The sequence below is a fragment of the Nycticebus coucang genome, chromosome 15 (assembly GCF_027406575.1).
Source record: "Nycticebus coucang isolate mNycCou1 chromosome 15, mNycCou1.pri, whole genome shotgun sequence".
Taxonomy (NCBI): domain Eukaryota; kingdom Metazoa; phylum Chordata; class Mammalia; order Primates; family Lorisidae; genus Nycticebus; species Nycticebus coucang.
Window position 1 is genome coordinate 16,085,642 of NC_069794.1, and position 18,812 is coordinate 16,104,453.

The 18,812-nt window shown below is 34.9% G+C and overlaps 1 protein-coding gene across 1 annotated transcript in view; it reads left to right on the forward strand.

Annotated features, from left to right (window-relative positions):
- Positions 1–18,812, forward strand: part of UGGT2 (UDP-glucose glycoprotein glucosyltransferase 2) — a 236,260-nt gene that overhangs the window by 152,371 nt on the left and 65,077 nt on the right. The window contains exons 25-29 of the mRNA XM_053563306.1: positions 5,501–5,603; positions 8,187–8,266; positions 11,724–11,913; positions 17,537–17,695; positions 18,037–18,122. Of these exons, the coding sequence (XP_053419281.1) occupies positions 5,501–5,603; positions 8,187–8,266; positions 11,724–11,913; positions 17,537–17,695; positions 18,037–18,122 (618 nt within the window). The remainder of the gene's footprint in view (positions 1–5,500; positions 5,604–8,186; positions 8,267–11,723; positions 11,914–17,536; positions 17,696–18,036; positions 18,123–18,812) is intronic.

Here is an 18,812-nt window from a genome sequence, read left to right on the forward strand (position 1 = left end):
TCCAAATACTGTCTTTATATTTTCACTGTATAAAAGGCTCAGTTACTAGAAAGTTCCAATTAGTTCAGTGTAGGGTTGCCTGTACGCCAGGTTGTCCACATGCATCTTATGAAATTTCAAATTTATAGTATTTACAACAGCATGTCCCAAATCATGTTTTATGGAATACTGCTCTGAGATGTTGACAGATATAGTCTGAGGGTTAAACTGTTTTTCTGACTGAGTAAATTTCCCTTTTAGAGATGATTAATGTGTATCATTATATTAATGGCTCTGAGAATTTATGCCATTAAAAGAAAGCAAAGGCAAGTAAACTTCACTTTTAGTTGATCCAACAATCAGATAACTTGTGTATCCATGGAACACTTTTTTTTTTGGTTGAAAAACCAACTGCTGGTGACAGTAGTTTTCAATTCTCCAAATATTTTTGTTTATTTCTGGGTCATTATAAATATTTATAAGTATGAATGAAGTATGTGGATATTTGTGTATTGGAGTGCATCTGTGTTTATACTCATCTAGTGCCTGCCCTCTTTTAACATGAAATGTCAGTGAACTGCCATTTCTGGATACTCTTATATAATTTAAGCATTCTTTTGTTTTCTATACGTTTACATATTATTACTGTAATATATTTATCTACATTGGCTTAGGTTGTGTAGCATAACATGAGCTTTCTTGTCAAAAAACCTAGCAGTTCAATTCTATTCTACCACTTAAATAGTCTTAACATCTCTTAGCCTCATTTTCTTAGCCTATAATATAGAAGACGTTCCCTGCTGTTCAGGGCAGCAGTTCTCAACCTGTGGGACCGCTTTGTAACAATGAAAATATATCCTGCATATTCAAATATTTACATTACGATTCATAACAGTAGCAAAATTACAGTTATGAAGTAACAACGAAAATAATTTCATGGTTGGGAGTCACCACAACATGAGAAACGGTATTAAAGGGTCGTGGCATTAGGAGGCATTAGGAAGGTTGAGAACCACTGGTGTAGGGGGTTTATGAACTCCAAGGTTCAAGGCCTACTACCTTGTATAAGATAGATATTTAATACATGATGGCTGTTATTTGTATTTGTTAAATAAATAATGAACTACCTGTCACAATTTGGAAATAAAAGAAATAAGATTAAACATTAAACATAAATTACAAAATCAACACACATGAATCAAGAGAGAGATGCAAACACCTATCTAACATGGAGCATGCAAGCCAGTAAGACTTGATAACCCGATAGAAGATGTTAGTTTATTAAAGAACCACAGACTTAGTTGGATTGTGCTCTCTATGAAAAGTAGAGAGGGTAGCATTAGCAATGCTAGACTCTATAATCAGGGTTCACTCAGAGCAGTAGCACCACTATTTGTATGCATGCAGGTATGTGTATACACACATGTACAAATATATGTGAATTTGTATGTATATGAGGAGCACAGATAAGACTTTGTTTGTAAAAGATTTATTTATAGGAATTGACCTTACACAGTTACAGGAACTGGTTAAGCAGTCTCTGTAAGGCTACTGACTTCTGTCAGTAGCTTAAACTTCTGGAGCTTGAAGTTCACAGAGCAAGCAATTAAGAAGATGTCTATAAAGAGGAAGAATCAAGAGCAAGTGAAACCCCACAGGTTTGGATGGACACCTTTGTTGGCCCTTGTTGCCTCTGTTCTTGGCTAAATAGTGGGCATCGTGCAGAAGATGGGAGCCCTGTTACAACATAAAACACACGTGTGTGACCAAAGTCAGAGGAATGGAGGGAGGGTCTATGGAAAGTTGAGCAGCTGTAGGTGATGATATATTGGTTTCATAAGAATATTGAATGGTAAAACGCAACTATAGTCCAGAAAGAAGGAGGGGAGGAAGGATAGAAGGAGGGGGAGGGTGTTTGGTGGGACTTCACCTATTGTGCGCAATGCAGTAGTACACTTCAAAACTACTAAGAGTGTGTATAAATGTCTTACCACAACAAATAAGTAAATGAGATGATGGCTATGTTAATCAGTTTGATTTAAGCATTCCACATTATATATCAAATCAGCACATTGTACCCCTTAATTGAACACAGTTATGATTTAACAAAAAAAAAAAAAAATTGAACATCTGTAGGCAGGGCTGCTACCTCAGGCCAACAGGGTGAATCAGCAGATCAGTAGCTAGTATTGTGAGCTGCAGAATGGCTGCTGCTACCTTTCTGTTCTCTAAATCTCTTGAGAATCTCTCTCATAGCCCACCTAAACCAGAAATACTCTGGAAAATGTAATTTGGACTAGCCAAGTTGACACATTGTAAAGCCACTGCATGTACCAGAGGTCTTAAGGATTTGCTCTGCCAGGCCCAAGTGGTAAGATAAAAATAAAGGGCAGTTTCACTGTTATGTGTTTGATTCTTCAATGGTTTCTAAGCCCATATCTCTGTTAAAGTGCCTTGTTATTTGTAAAAGGAGTTATACTGCTTTTCTTTATACTACCACTAAAGATTCTCTGAACTCCTATCTATCAAAGAAATTGCTTCTGATTCTTTTCTATCAAAGAAAGTTAAAAGTACAGGTAAGTTTTATATATAAATTTCTACGTAAAGTCACACATTGTTACTTAATTTTAGAAAATGGTGGTAAACCATTGGATATTATTCTAATAATTGATATTATTGATATGTCACAAAGAAGAGCAAATGCTTCAAGTCCCCTTTTCATTTGAATGTATGCATTATCAATATTTCTATAGTTATATCTGTATATTATATCATGAGCATTTATGTGCTTTTATAATTATAAAAATATGTACTCATTTATAGATTTTTAGTGAGATACTTTTTTTTTTTTTTTTTGTGAGACAGCGTCTCACTATGTCACCCTCGATAGACTGCCATAACATTACTGCTCACAGCAACCTCAAACTCTTGGGCTTAAGTGATTCTCTTGCCTCAGCCTACCAAGTAGCTGGGACTACAGGCACCCACCACAATGCCTGGCTATTTTTTGGTTGCACTTATCATTGTTCTTTAGCAGGCCCAGGCCAGGCTTGAACCCACCAGCCTCCGTGAATGTGGCTGGCACCCTACTCACTGAGCTACAGGCGCCAAGCCAGACATACATATTTTTATAAACAGCATTATATCTTTGCACTCTGCTTCTGTGTCATATGAAGTCATTTTATAATACCAAAGAAATTTGTTGAAATAGTTATTATAAAGCTACTATTACTGTATTAATACGTTTGATTGTTCTAATTCCTCCTTGTCTTATAAGATATTGAAATTTAACAAGATAACTTAAATTAGACTGTTTGCAAAAGGAGAAAGAAAAGGGTAGAGGTAAGTTGAAATCGTGAATAAGGTGAATAATGATAAAGCACAATTACATTTTTTTCTTAGCTCTGAAGGATCTCTATTAAATCTCTGTAGTAGCCTACTCCCAGGCTGTGTGAATATGATACGCTTCTAACGTCTTTTCCACAAGCAAAAACGGCAGTCCTAACCAGTCTCCCCACCATCCCAGGAGCTTACAATGGCAAATGCAGGTTTGGTAAGAGTGTATGATATGTACCAAGCATCTTGAAGAAGGCCTTGCAGACTGCTAACAATGACCTGCCTGCCTGCCATGAGCATACCATGAATTTTGCTAGCCCTTATTTTTCCAGTATATGCACTCAAAGTTCATGAGAAGAGAACGAACTAGTTGTTTAGGTAAAAATAACTGTTCTTAGGAGAAGAAAGGCAAAGAAATTTCTTCCAGGATCCTTCAGAAAGAGGATACTAAATAATGAACAGTGTATTCAACAACATCCTTAAAATATACATAGATGACTTGTTTTATAGATTGATAGCACCATAACAATTTATTTCACAGCTTTGTGTTGCTATGACCTGTTTGAACCTCAAGCAGTTCTTCACTATTTTTTTCTGAGTTGAGCTTTAATTATTGACTGTCAGTATGCTTGGCATTCTTCTTCCTGGCTAATGACATGAAGTGTAATCAACAGTTTCTTTGTGATTGCAGACAAAATCCATCACCTTTAATAGCTGATGGAGGTAGAGTTAGCACCTATTGTTTATATTGCAGGGGGAAAAGGACATTTCTGTTCCATCCTTAAGTCATTGAGTATAATACTAGTTGGTTCCAGATTCTGCCCAGAAAACTGTCCTGAATCTTCACCAATACACATTGGGACTATGGAATTCTGATTTATACAACCTCACAGAATTAGCAATAGTCTGGGAAAAAAATCTTAAAGAAAGCAGTGGTAAACAAATACATACTGAAGCCATAATAACATATCATAAAACACATTAAATAACCTATTTCAAATTGTGCTGTAAATATGAGAGTAAACTATGAAATTTTCACCTAGATAACTAAAGAAAGAAACCGTTGTAATGAGTCCCTTTAATATCAGACTATCTAGTTTTTAGTCCTTATTTCTAGCAGTAATCATCTTGCAAGTCTGTGGTCTGACTCTGCCACTCTTATTTTAACACAAATTATGTCACTGCATATAAAATAAATTTTCTTTCAGCTTTCTATTCAGAGGACCCTTATTTGAAGTGAATGTTTATATTAGCTTTTATTTCATTTCTGAGCAATTAATCCTCTCACTGCAGAAAGCCTTTCTGTACCAAAGAAAACTAATATTCCTGTAATTTTACATATATACCACTTGATTGGGTGATCTTTTTTCTATTATAATATGTATGATATGTAATTCATTCATCCTATATCTCCGAATAATTATTTCATATATGATTATAGTGTTAAAAGGGTAATTCACTTGGAATATTCTATACTTTTAATGAAATACCTACTATTAACTTTTAGATATATTAAATGTAGGATTGATTATCCCCCTCTGGCCTTTTCTTTTCTGTAGTTTTAATCATTTTCCCACTTCCCTTTAAACATTAGTCCATCTTCTAATTTAGAATTTAGCTCAGTGGAAGACAGTGGGGGAAGAGGTACAGAGAGGAAGACTGGGATCAAAAAAAAGCTTGATAAATTTGAGTTTTGTTCCTAAGCTTCTCTGTTACGTTGATTTTCTGAAATACTGACTTTAGTAAAAGGATGAGTAATTTTAACATTCTGAAATCTGAGGGAACATAATTAACTAAAACAAAAAAGCATCTTGGTTTCATTTTTTTACACTGTATGATCTGTGAGAATTTTTGAAGGCCTAATTTATCAGAGTTTTTATAATACTATAATACTGTCATCCTTTGAAAGTTTTTAAAAATCATTTGTTCATAAAAATCTTCTTAATTAAAAAGATGAAAAATAAAAATGAAATTTTTTAAATTTTCTCTAATTCTTTCCAGTTTGTGATTTATTAGACAAAAACATTAGACTTTTAAACTTGCATTTTATTGTGTGAAATAACCAGGATTTCTTTCGATCTAGTAATAAAGAAACCAATTTATGAGAATGTATACAACTAGAATCATGATTTATTAGGTATTGGTATCAACCCATTATCTTTCATCTTATTTTCTATTTTTGCAGCATTATAAAGATAAACCCTCACGAGAATGATATGGTCTTTGATGTCATTGCTATTGTTGATCCATTGACAAGAGAAGCACAGAAGATGGCCCAGTTATTGGTTGTAAGATAATATAGACTAAATATTTTTATTCTGAAATTTATAATATTTTCAAGTCTTTTGTCAAGTATAGTCAAATATTTATTCTTTTGATTATTTTATTTCATCATTTCAATAGATTATCATATTTCAATGCAGAAATGAAATGATAGAGCTATGTACAGGGTGTTATGACCTTACCAAGGCTAGGAGTTTCTAGGGACTGAATTATACCCCACACAAAATTCATATTTCAACATATGAAACATGCTTCAGGGAATTTTAAGCCCTAACCCTGAATGTGACTATATCTGAAGACAGGGCCTTTAAGAGGTAATAAAGGCTAAATGAAGTCTGAAGGAGTGATAGGACTGGTGGCTTTAGAAGCAAGTGAGGAGAGAGATTGCACAAAGAGGTCGTAAGAGTGACATGGTGGTCCCCTGCAAACCAAAAAGAGAGGTCTTACCAGAAACTGAGTCAGTTAACACCTTTACCTTAGAATTGGCAGCCTCCAAACTGTAAGAAAATAAATTTCTGTTGTTTCAGCTGCTCAGTCTGTGGTATTTTGTTATAGCAGCCTGAGAAGACTAGGACGGGTATGTTTCCCATGTTGTGAGGGCTACCTGGTGGAGAAGCCAAAGCTTAAGGTTACTTAACAACAAGTAATGTTAACCAAACAGGCAAAGCTGAGGGAAAGGAAGAGGTTGTATTCAGTGCTTTTGGCCACTGTAAGAAAGGCCCAATTTACAGTACCTTCAAAACTGAAGTTTCTCTTTCTTATGTAACAGTCCAAGTGTAAGCTGGCTTGAGTTGATAAAGCAGCTACACAGTATGAAGGACTCAGGCACGATCTGTTCAGCCATTGAACCATCATGAAGCACCTGCTATCTAGTGGCCTGTGATCACTAACTGGTCAAACTCCTAACATCATCTCTGTATTTCTGCCAGCAGGAAAGAGAGAAAAAGAGTACAACCCTCAAGTTGGACAGATTCTGTCCTGTATCACTTTTCACTGACCAGAATGTAGCCATCATCTGGCTACACTTAATGAGAAGGAAGGCTGGAAACTATGGCCACAAGCCCTGCGTAAACCTGAAAATTCTTTTACTAAGAAAATGGGGGAAAACAAATGTTAGGAGACAGCTGTTAAGTCTCCAAAAGGACATTATATGGCTTACCATTTTACTGAGAATTTCAAAGGTTCAAATTATAATGTAGCTTTCAGTAGTTAAATTTGAATAAGCTAGTTACATTAGAAGGCTATGTGTTTTTCTAGGGATATTCAAAATTTTAGAAACTACTGTCTTTGACATTTGACTTCACTTTTGGAAACAGGCAAAAGTAATTGGATATAAAGACCAGTGAATAATGTAAATGATAAAACTGTGATATGGGTATATATTTTAATGGAAATGGAATTTTTCTCAGAATTTAGTTTGCACTGCCCAATCATATTAGAGAAAGGGAATTGTAAGTATCTGTTATGAATGTATTTCTTAATGGAGACAAATAATTTTAGAAAGATTGTCTAGCTGTTCAGTGCATGAAATGAAGGGCAAACTTAATCCCATAACTGACTTATCCATTCTTATGGCATTTATTATACCTTCAAATTTGTACTTCATGAGATTAGCTATTCAGATTATTGTTTAGAAAACAATAACCAGTAATTGTAGTAAAGAGTGTAGCTAGTATAATACTCTTTAGTATATAAATTCTCTATTCTTATGGAAAGTCATTAATAGAAAAAAATTACAAAATATTTTATGTAAAGGTAGAATTTCGAAATAGGAAATTTGGAATTACACAGAGATATAAAAATGTAGAATTGCATTCCTATTTATATCATTGGTAGTAGTAGCATATTTAATTTCTGAGCAACTTTATTTCTTACTTTATAAAAAGTTTAATTGATTTATTGAAAAAAAGGGATGTTTCATCTAACACTTGAAAAAACAGTGGTTCAGTGACCTCCATAGTAGCAAATATGACAAGTGATAGAATGGGAATTAAGACTTGAATCTCTTAAATCCTTAGTCTGTGTGTTCTTATTCTTCATCATGCCTGTATTCTTTCTGTTCCATCTATTTGTTTTATTGCTTCTGCCTTACCCAGACATCCTTTGATGTCTAATATATATATAGCTTTCAAATTTTCACTCACTTACTGCCTGTGGGGACTACCAAAATTAATAACTCTTCCTATACTCCAGAGAAATAAAAAGGAAATAAAATAGAGTATTTTATCTGTAACCAAGAACTTTCTATAGCTCTTAAAATGTAGGGTGAAATTCCAAAAGAATCAGTATTTACAGATCAAAGTTGTAGTGATTATTTTATTTGTTCTTCAATACTGAGGAAATTTAGATACCATGAAAGTCATGTTAGCCAAAAGACAGGCAGAATAACCCTCGGACATTGAAATCAACTGTTCAGGTTATTACCATCTCTCTGTGTTAAGATGAACTGTAAAATTACATCAGAGGGGTGTTTTAAGAATCAAATGAGATAATGCATATAAAGTGTTAATGGACTGCCTGATGCATAGTAAACCTTCAGTAAATGTTACTAATATTGAATGTCAAATATGAGAATTTTGTTCTAATAGGTACTTGGCAAGATGATTAACATGAAGATAAAATTGTTCATGAACTGTAAGGGTAAACTTTCAGAAGCCCCTTTAAAGAGGTAAGTCTGAGCAAGCATAATTTCATTTTGAAAGATTTGCAAATGCTAAGAATAAAATAATGGCAATTATTATTAGACCTATTTTTTCCTTCACCAGATGCTTACCTAAAATAGATCAGAAGGTCAGTTTAGTAATCTAAATTGATATGAATTTGATATAAAATTAAAATAATCTAATTTGATGAATTGATTCCGTCTAATTGCAGAATGAATATGATTTACATTTATTCATGTGTTTGGAAATATGATCTAGAAATACCTATGTAGGAATATATCAATTGGAGAAAAGGTTGAATTAAATCACTTTTGGTTTAGCTATATTTTTAGTACTTATTAAGTGCCGGATTATCAAACCAATCTTTATTACACCATCTCAATATTATGGATATTAAGATGTAATTGGTTTAGGATAATCTATCAGTGATATAGAAAATGTTTATTGTTATATACAGATGTTGCTGTTTAATACTGTTCTGTTGAAATAGTACTGATTCTCAAGAGGAGATAAAAACATAACTTTCCTTTTCTTTCTAGACTGGAATCATTTTTGTTATGAGCCACTCTTACTGATAGGTTACTGAAAGGACTATTCAGTATCCTTTATGTGTCACTAGGCAGAGAAAAGGGCAGGAACCATTGTACTAGTATAGTTTTTTAAGGCTTGGTAATGTACTTTTCCCTGTGTAATTTAATTACATAACTCTAAACAAAAAAAAAATATATATATATATATATGCATACACATGAGAGAAAAGTAGCATTCACTTAATCCCTTTATTACTTTTCAAATTGCATTTGTCATAGTTGGAATACTGTAGATTATTAAACAGACCTTTTTTGTTTTTTAAGACAGTCTCACTTTGTCACCCTTGAGCCCTGTGGTGTCATAGCTCACAGCAACCTCAAACTCTTGGGCTTAAGTTATTCTCTTGCCTCAGCCTCCCAAGTAGCTGGGACTGCCGGCTCCCACCACAGTGCCCAGCTATTTTGAGAAACGAAGGTCTTGTTCTTGCTCTTGCTCAGGCTGGTCTTGAACTATTGAGCTCGGCAATCCACCCACCTTGGCCTCCCAGAATGCTAAGATTACAAATGTGAGCCACCGTGCCTGGCCTATTGAACAGACCGTTTAAACATGATAAATATTTTTAATATTTGGAAAACAATAAAATGGAAAATGTAGAAAACTTAAATGAAAACTTACAGTTTATTCATTGCCCCCCCACCCCGCGAGACACTGGTTCTTATATCTCATTCTGTTTTCATGCTTCTCATTTATGTTCTGTATTTCCAGTTTTACTACATGCCTTCCTAAACCTGAACAAAAGCTTTAAATTTTTTTTGGCTACTAATTGAAAGGTCTGTTAGTTCCATGAGTATAGAATTTTTATTCACAGGAGTGGGGATCCCTTCCACAGTATCTCTGTAAAGCTGTATATATGAAAGAGTAGTTGTATTGAATATAAAAGCAAGCACAGTCTTCTAGGAAAGAAAGATTTAACTTCTCTAGCTGAAATATTAATATACTAGACAGTTAAGGTTTTTTTTTTTTTTTTTGAGACAGAGTCTCACTATATCCCCCCGATAGAGTGCTGTCGTGTCATAGCTAACAGCAAGCTCAAACTCTAGGGCTTAAATGATTCTCTTGCCTCAGCCTCCCAAGTAGCTGGCACTACAGGCACCCGCCACAATGCCCAGCTATTGTTTTGTTGCAGTCGTTGTTGTTTAGCTGGCCAGGGCCAGGTTTGAACCAGCCAGACTGGGTGTATGTGGCTGGCGCCCTACCCACGGAGCTACAGTTGCCACCCCAGTTAAAGTATTTTTTTTTAAACTAGTAGTTCAGTATCAAGCAAAGTAGCTTACTCTCATTCTTCTCAGAGGTAGGAGAGATTATGGGCAGGATTTCCCTCAACTTTCTGCTCTTACCTCCTATCCTTCCCTAGCCCCCTAGCCCTCCCTAGCCTCCTCCTAGGGAGGAGAAAAAAAGTATCCCTTTTTTAGATGAATATTGCCTCCCTATTTGAATCCCATGCTTTCCCAATTGTTCTGAATCCTTTTTTAAATTATATATTCTCTCTGTTCCATATCTTTAATCTCTCTGCTAGCCTTTTTATTTCACTCTTTTTCACTCACTTAAAATTTGCTCTCCTCCAGCATTGTGACTTTTCTTCTTCACTCCTTCTCATCTAAGTTTCATCAAAGAGTGGTCATGCTCTCTTTTATTCACTGTACCTTCCACTACAGTTTGGCTTTAACTTCCTCTTTGCCACTGAAATTGTTTTTACTAATTCCCAGAGAAATTGCTATTTGCAATATCTATGAGATATTTCTTCTTTGACATGTCCACTTCATTGACCTTACCAAGTACTTGTTTTATACATTTACTTCCTGACTCTGTTCTCTCCTGTGTCTCTCCTTACCTCTCTTCTTCTTCCTCCTCCTCCATCCTCCTCCCTTCTTCTAATGTTTTTCTTTCTTTTTTTTTTTTAACTTTTTGCATATCTGGATGATACGGCTCTCAATGATCACCATTGCCTGGGATTCACATTCTATAAATTGTCTTGGAGTAAGGCTAATGATGTGCTTCTCATGAACAAAATATGGCAAAACTTAATGGAATGTCTCTTCTGCCATTAGTTCATAAAAGACTAACTTTTGTCTTGCTGACATTCTTTCTCTGTGACTCTCCTTGTGTGCTTCTCTGGTGAAGTGTGCTGGAGATGTCTTGTAGCAAGCGAGCAGTCTCTAGCCAACCACTAGCAAGGAACTGCAGCTCCCATGAGGAGCTAGATGTGCCTACAAGTAGCTCCTGCTGCCTTCCTCCCCAGTGAGCCTTGAGAGGATTATGGCACAGCTGGTACCTCAATTGCAGTCTCAAAATAGTAGATGTAGCTATTCTCAATAACAGTTCTTACTTCATATGATACTGAGGGATAAGGTCAAAATACAGTAAAACTGAAAATACGTCTAAAGGCTCTATTAAGCAACTGTTTTTAACTTAATTCTATTGGTTTCTATTAACTTTTAAAATTGGTACTAGAATTTTGGCTTGAAATCACTCACTTTCTGGCTATCAATTCTCTTCATATTATTAGTAGTGGTAAGAGTTAATAAAACAACTGACAAATATACCATGGTCAAATTTGAAGAAGGATCAGGGAGTGACTATAGATCATAAACAACTAGAACCTATATAAGTCAGGTATATCTTAAAGAGATTCTAGTCATGTTCATTAAGAAAGAATTAACAAAGGTATATGATACACATAGTCTTTTAATACTGTCAACAAAATAATTGTCTACTATATATAACATTAACTCTTCTGTATAGTGTGTTTTCAATCTTTTTTATTTAAGACTTTCTGGTTATGTTTTTAAGCCATTTTCAATTTTAAAATGTTTTTAGAAGAAAAGAAATCTTTATTTTTGTCACAATATATATTTTAAATTTTATCAACAGCTTTTACCGTTTTGTTCTGGAACCAGAACTGATATCAGGGGCTAATGACATTCCTTCTCTTGGACCAGTGGCAAAATTCCTGGATATCCCTGAATCACCCCTTCTAACCCTCAACATGATTACGCCAGAAGGCTGGCTAGTTGAAATAGTACACAGCAACTGTGACCTTGATAATATTCACTTAAAGGATGTAAGTATTGTGTAAGGTCATAGAAAAAGAGGAACAGGATAGATTCTTATCAGCTATTATAATTATAGCAAGGGTGTTGGGGCCACATGCATTCTTCTGGATCCTTGAGTGCAGATTTTTGACTGAATCCAAATTTTAGAGTACAAATCCTTTTTAATAATAGGATTTATTAAGTATTTATTTATTTACTCTTTCCTGGAGTTTATTTGAGAAAAACAAAACAAAACAAAACCCCAGCACTCCAGATTTAGAGACCATTCCCTGTCACCTAAGGCTGAAGCCAGTCAGTCTGCTGAGGCTGCTGGTGGTCATTACGGTCTGTGACCACGTGGGTCCGTCTGAGAGCAGGTGGTTTAGGTTCATCCTTCCTGGAGTCACCAACCTTTCCTCTGCACAGATCTCAGCTAAAGAGACTGGGAATGACTTTACCTTCTGTGCTCTATCGCCTGAAGAATGTTTCTATGTGGATTTGTTAATGTAACGTCCTCCCTCCATCCTGCCCTCCTGGACTGGACTGGACTGGGTGAGATTTCAACAGCAAATGCCATGAGCTTAGACCATATGTACCTTTCCTGGGACCCTTGTTCCTAAACTTCTGCTGTGTTGACCTTAAACCCATGCTGACACTGGCTGTCTTGTGTTCTCATGGCCAGTTCTGCAGTGAGTTACCTGTTTCTAGAAATGTGTGTAAAGGGAACATATTGAGAACTTTCTACAATGAACTTTCTGGGTGCATGGGGTTTGTCAAACTGAAAAGTTTAGAGAAAATACCATCTTGTAAAAGAAAAATAGTTTTGTACCTACAAATACTAAATATTTACAACGTATTATGAAGAAACAGCTCTGTTAAATAATCAAATATGGTATTAGTTGTCTTATCCTGATCATGACTCTTCAAAACAATTAAGTCTATAAACAAAGATAGAAGGATGTTTTTCCCTTGTAGGTGAGGCCTCTGAAGCTTGGATTCAGTTGAGGGGTCACTCCTGGGGATCTGGAGGGCCACATGCAGCCTTGAGGCTGTATTTTCCCCACGCCTGGTCATGGATGCCCTCCAGAATTTTTTTCCTTATAATTCTGGGTCCCAATTCAATCTTTCCTTTGATTATTAAATTTTCCTAACTTCCAAATGCAGTTTCTCTAGCTTTCAAATTTGTAGGTACTTTTGTCTTTTTTATCGCGTCAGATTACTGGCTCACAAGGACTCCTCTAAGATGACTAATGTAGAAAATGTGGAGATAGATGCATGGCACTTTAAGATGGCACCATTAACTACCTATTTTGCCCTTCAAGTTTAGTTTTTAACTTAGAAAGGAAGTTTCATCCAAAATTTTTTTTCCCCTCATGGCTCATAGACAGAGAAAACATTCCTAATTAGATTAGAACAAACAGTATGAAACACAATTTGCTGGTATTCTGTAGGCTGGGTATATTTGCTTCTCATCACCTCCAACATGACCCTTGTCTAGCGAGTCATCAGACTCCTCTTTCTCAGCTGTTAACCGTTTAGTACTCAGCCCAAAAAGAGAAAGGAGAATATTTTAAAATAACCTGAGTCTTTCAAAACATTGAATTCAGAATGAGAAAGATTCAGAAAGAGAGGCGTTTTAGGAAAGTTTGCCTAAGATTGGTAGATAGCAACTGAGGAGAAAATACTTCCTTCTCATTGTTCTCCATCTGACCCGTTTTTTAATTCTCAAGGCATAAACATTTACCCATAATAATTTGGTTAATACTGTTCATAATATTTATTTCTCATACTTATGTGTTAGCTTTTGCCTAACGAGTTTCTTTCTAGGTAAATTTATTTTGATTCACTTGTCAAATTCTATGGGATTCTAAATCACTTCCCAGTAACATACTCACTATTCCTTCCAAATGATCCTCAAACTCAACTGTAACCATCATTGGAAATCAGTCCAGGAAAAGAATAAGAAGGCAGCAAATATAAAGAAATATGAGGAAAATTTTGGAAATTAACTTGGCAAGAAAAAAGAAAATCCATTTTTTCCATGATCAGAAAGGTATCTTAACAGAATCTAATGGTTTCTTCACGAAGAGAGTGCATCAGTATGTAACGATGCGATAACTTTAAAGATTCACACCAGAAGTGTAAAAGTTTGTAGTGGGAGAATTAGTATAGCTTAGAAAAGAATTTAAATTGAGTCTAATGGTGAAAATTTTGGCACCTATTAGCCAGTTATTGGAGATTAACTAAACATTTTTCGGTAGTGAATGGCAAATCTAGTAGTGTCTATAGAAGCTGCTCACATGAACAGTATAGCTGACTCCAAAGTTAGAAGACTAAAATAAAGAGAAATATTTGCTATGTCTTCATAGATTAAGTGAATAAACTGAAGGAAATTATAAATTCTAGCATCTGTAAAAGTTAACCACTTCTCAGGCTCTTCTTTTCCATTACTTAGCATATTACATATATCTGTAACCATGCTAGAAAAATATGAGGTAACCACTGAAGGCATTTGCTTGAGTAGAAAGGAGTTTCAGATAAAGGGGGAAATGCACCCTGGCAAAAATGAGACTAATGAGAAATTTACCACTGTATAGTAGCTTGCAAAAATATACCTTGGTACATCTAAATCCTAAACATTACATAAGGACCTAAAAAAACATAATCCAGAGAAATTCTCTATTAGTAGGATTTTGTTTGCATGTTTGTAAGTACAAAGACTATTGTGCAACCATTATTAATACCATAATTAAAGTTGATAAAAGTAGCCATAGGAAAGCTAAAAGTGAATATAGTTACTTTTGCATGTGGTTTAAGTTTTGTTCTTTGTTCTTCTCAGAGCTTATTATTAGAACTGCATCTAGGTTGGGCATGGTGACTCAACACCTATAATCCTACCATTTTGAAATGTCAAGGCAGGAAGGCTTGAAGTTAGGAGTTTGAGACCTGCCTAAGCAAGAGTAAGACTCCTTCTCAAAAAAAGTTAGAAAAATTAGCTGAACATGGTGGTTTGCTCCTTTAGTCGCAGCTACTCAGGCAGGAGGATTGCTTTAGCCCAGGAGTTTGAGGTTTCTGTGAGCTGTGATGACCCCACTGCACTCTAGCCAGGTTGATTGAGCAAGACCCTATCTCAAAAAAACAAACAAAAAAAGACAAAAAACCTGCATCTGAAGACTATAATTACACTTAATCACAGCATATATCCAAAAGATATCAAAATACCTGAAACAACAGTAGTAGTTTAGCCAGTAAAGAAGTAGACCGAATAAAAGATTGCTAACAGAAAATAGCATGTGACTATGTTAAAAGCATTCACAGAAAAATGTGTTAGCCCCTTCTGAAATATAAATAATTTTGACATTACTTTTATTGATTTGGCTTTCATTTCAATTTCAATAACATTGTCAAAGAATTTCTATTTGATTACCAAAGACATGATAATAATATGAATGAAGAAATTTGGATAAGTGCACAATTTATGAAATTTTTATCTCAAGCCCTCACATACTTAAAAACAAAATTGGGGAAAGATAGCTTATTTAGTGGAGGGTTTTGCCTCCTCTGCAAAACTTAGCAATTTAAACCAAGCCTTAACAAACTTATAAATTTATGTATCAGAAGATTTTCACTACAGAGGTCCCTTCTTTATTCACAAGCAATATGTTGCAAGACCCTAAACATAGGCATCCATCTTTAGTGGATGCCTAAAACTGTAGATAGTACCCAACCCTATATATGTGGGTTTTTTCCTATATATATGTACGAATGATAATGTTTAATTTACAAATTGGGCACAATAATAGATTAATAATATCTAACAATAAAAGAATAATCATAATAATATGCCAACATGACTACTCTTGCACTTTTGGACCATTATTAAGTGAAATAAAGTTTACTTGAAAATAAGCGATGTAATGTGACAGTGAATCTGAGAACCAACGCAGCTGCTAATTGACTGATGGGCAGGTAGTGTATACAGTGTGGATAAGCTGGACAGAGGGAGGATTTACACCCTAAGTGGGACAGAGAAGAAAGGCACACTGCTGAGGACAGCACCCTTTCTAAAATTTATAAATTGTGTGTTTCTGGGAATTTCTACGTAATGTTTTTAGACCATGGTTGGCCACGGGTAGCTGAAACCTCAGAAGCCACAGATAAGGACTGCTATACCTCTTGGTCCTCAAACCACTGAATCATTTAAAGCAATTTCTTGCACTTTTCTTTGGATTCTGGCCCATCCTCAATCCAAATTTCTGAAAGTTCAGATTATACTAAAGTCAGTAAGTTCAGCCTTCCCATGCCTTAAGACAACATAGAAGAAAAAGACATACTTCAGCATTTGCCCACTCCACTGCTAGGCATCTTGTCAGTTCAGACCACAGGAGAGATATATGTAAAGTTTTTTTTGCTTTGGAGAAGTATCATTATAATTAACACAAAATTATGTTAAATAGCAACAAAAATACTAGAGAAACAGATTTAACATTAATTACTACCAAACTGAAATTTTTCTCTTAGAAAAGGATACTATCCAACTAAAGAAAAATAATAGAGTACTTTTTAGAAAAATTAATATGCTCTCAAAGTTATATTTGAAAAGTGTGAAATTTATGTCCTTTATAAACAGTTAATATTTAGAACTGATAAAAATAAAAAGGAAAGATGGAAACATAAACATAAAAAAAATCACTAGCTTTTATATTCTTACTAAAAGTAAGACTTGAAAATAAGAACTAATTTAACTTAAATTACCTTTATGAAGTTATTAGAAAACTAAAAATATTCACTAGAAATAACTCTCAAAAAAGGAATTGGCTAGTTTTTGGTGTTTTAGTTGGAATACATTAATAGAATTAAAGTCTTGTACAAGTATATAGGAACAAGAAAATTTTTCACAATATATTATACAGTGAAGAAAATATTAGTTACAAACTGGCTAGACATTTAAACTCTTCCTCAATATATAATTTATAATTAATTATTACATCACAGTCACCTTATAGTTTCCTTGTCTATAAAATGAGGGTGTCGAACTAGATTTCAATGATCTTCTTCTAACTTTTAACATTCTCAGATTCTCAGACTATTCCATGAAAATCTTTCCATTCAGTAACTTATTCACAATCCAGCTAAAGTTTTTGAATGAAATGCTGTCTTCAAATAAGCTACTTATTTTTTATTCTTAAAAGCAGTAAAGGCATGCCGGAGGTGGCGGGTTCAAACCCAGCCCCGGCCAAATTAAAAAAAAAAAAAAAAGCAGTAAAGGCTGGGCACAGTAGCTCACACCCATAATCCAGCACTTAAGGAGGACAAGGCAAGGAAAGAGAATTGCTTGAGGCCAGGACTTTGAGAACAACCTGGGCAACACAAGAAAATTAAAAATGTAGCCAGGCATGGTGGTGTATACCTAAAGTCTCGGGTACTTGGGAGGCCACTGGAGAATTCCCTGAGCCCAGAAGTTCGATACTTCACGGAGCTGATTGTGCCTCTATGTCCTAGTGTCTGGGTGACAGAGAAAGATTTGGTGTCTTAAAAAAAAGTAAAAGAAAGATGAAGTAAACCAGTAATATTAAAATAATCACATTTACTTATTATAAAACTTGTATTATGAGGATTATTGATACGAAAAATAATGACACACTTCCACAGACTGAGCGAACCGTGATGGCAGAATATGAACTGGAATATCTACTACTTGAAGGACATTGCTTCGATACAATGACAGAACAGCCTCCTCAGGGCCTGCAGTTTACACTAGGCACAAAAAATAAACCTGTTATGGTTGATACAATAGTTATGGCCAATCTCGTAAGTATTATTTAATTGATGATATTTAATTAGATGTTGTGGGTGAAAGTCTCTGTTTTCCTAATAGTAAAATGCAATAATCTTTATTGCTGAACAGTTTGACGAAAATAAAAGTGAACCTGGGAATAAAATAATTAGATAAAAATGAGGAGAATGATGCCTTCATAATAAGCTTTTACAGATTATTTTGAAATCTGTTTCCTTGGAATCAATTTATAGAATTTGTTCGTTACCCATTAGTAAGCACTTTCTTGAATGATTCACGTATAGCGTTTCATGAACAATTGGATATGTTTTCAGTCGTATAACTCGATCATTTTTTTTCCCCCACATCTTAAAAGGGATATTTTCAGTTAAAAGCAAACCCAGGTGCTTGGATACTGAAATTACGCCAAGGAAAATCAGAAGATATTTATGAAATAGTTGGGTGAGTTATACAAACCACTTTTAAATTTTTACATGTAAATAGATTTTTAGTGCAATATAACCTAGATCATCTAAACAACAATTAAAACATTAAGATTGGGTTAGGTCCAGGCATCAGCAAGATATCAGAATAGGACTTAGCAGCTGTCCTTACCCCCACCACAGAAACATTACTATGTACAACTACCCTTGCATGAAAATACTTTCATAAAGAGCTAAGGAAACCAGGTCAGATAATACAATACCATGGCATAGCACAGAAATAAGAAAAGTCACAGTAAAGAGGGAAGGAGGGACAGTTTTATGTTACTTGCCATCACTGTTCCCTCAACCCAAGACAGTACAAGCACAACTGTTACAAAAGAGAGATTGGTGTTAAAGAAGAATTAACACCAATCCTTTTGAATCTCTTCCCCAAAAAATCAAAATGGAGAGAATAGTTCCACACAAGTATTCTTTGGAATTTTACAAGGCCAACATACCCTTATACCAAAGCCAGACAAGAATCCTGCAAGAAAAGAAGTTGGCAGGCCAATCTTAGGGCAGAAAATTCCACAACAAAATACTAGCAGACTGAATTCAACAACACGTACAATGGATCATTCCCTCTGATCAAGTGGGATTTATTCCAGGGATGTAAGGATGGTTTAAAATACACACATCTATAAATGTAATACCATATTAATAGAAG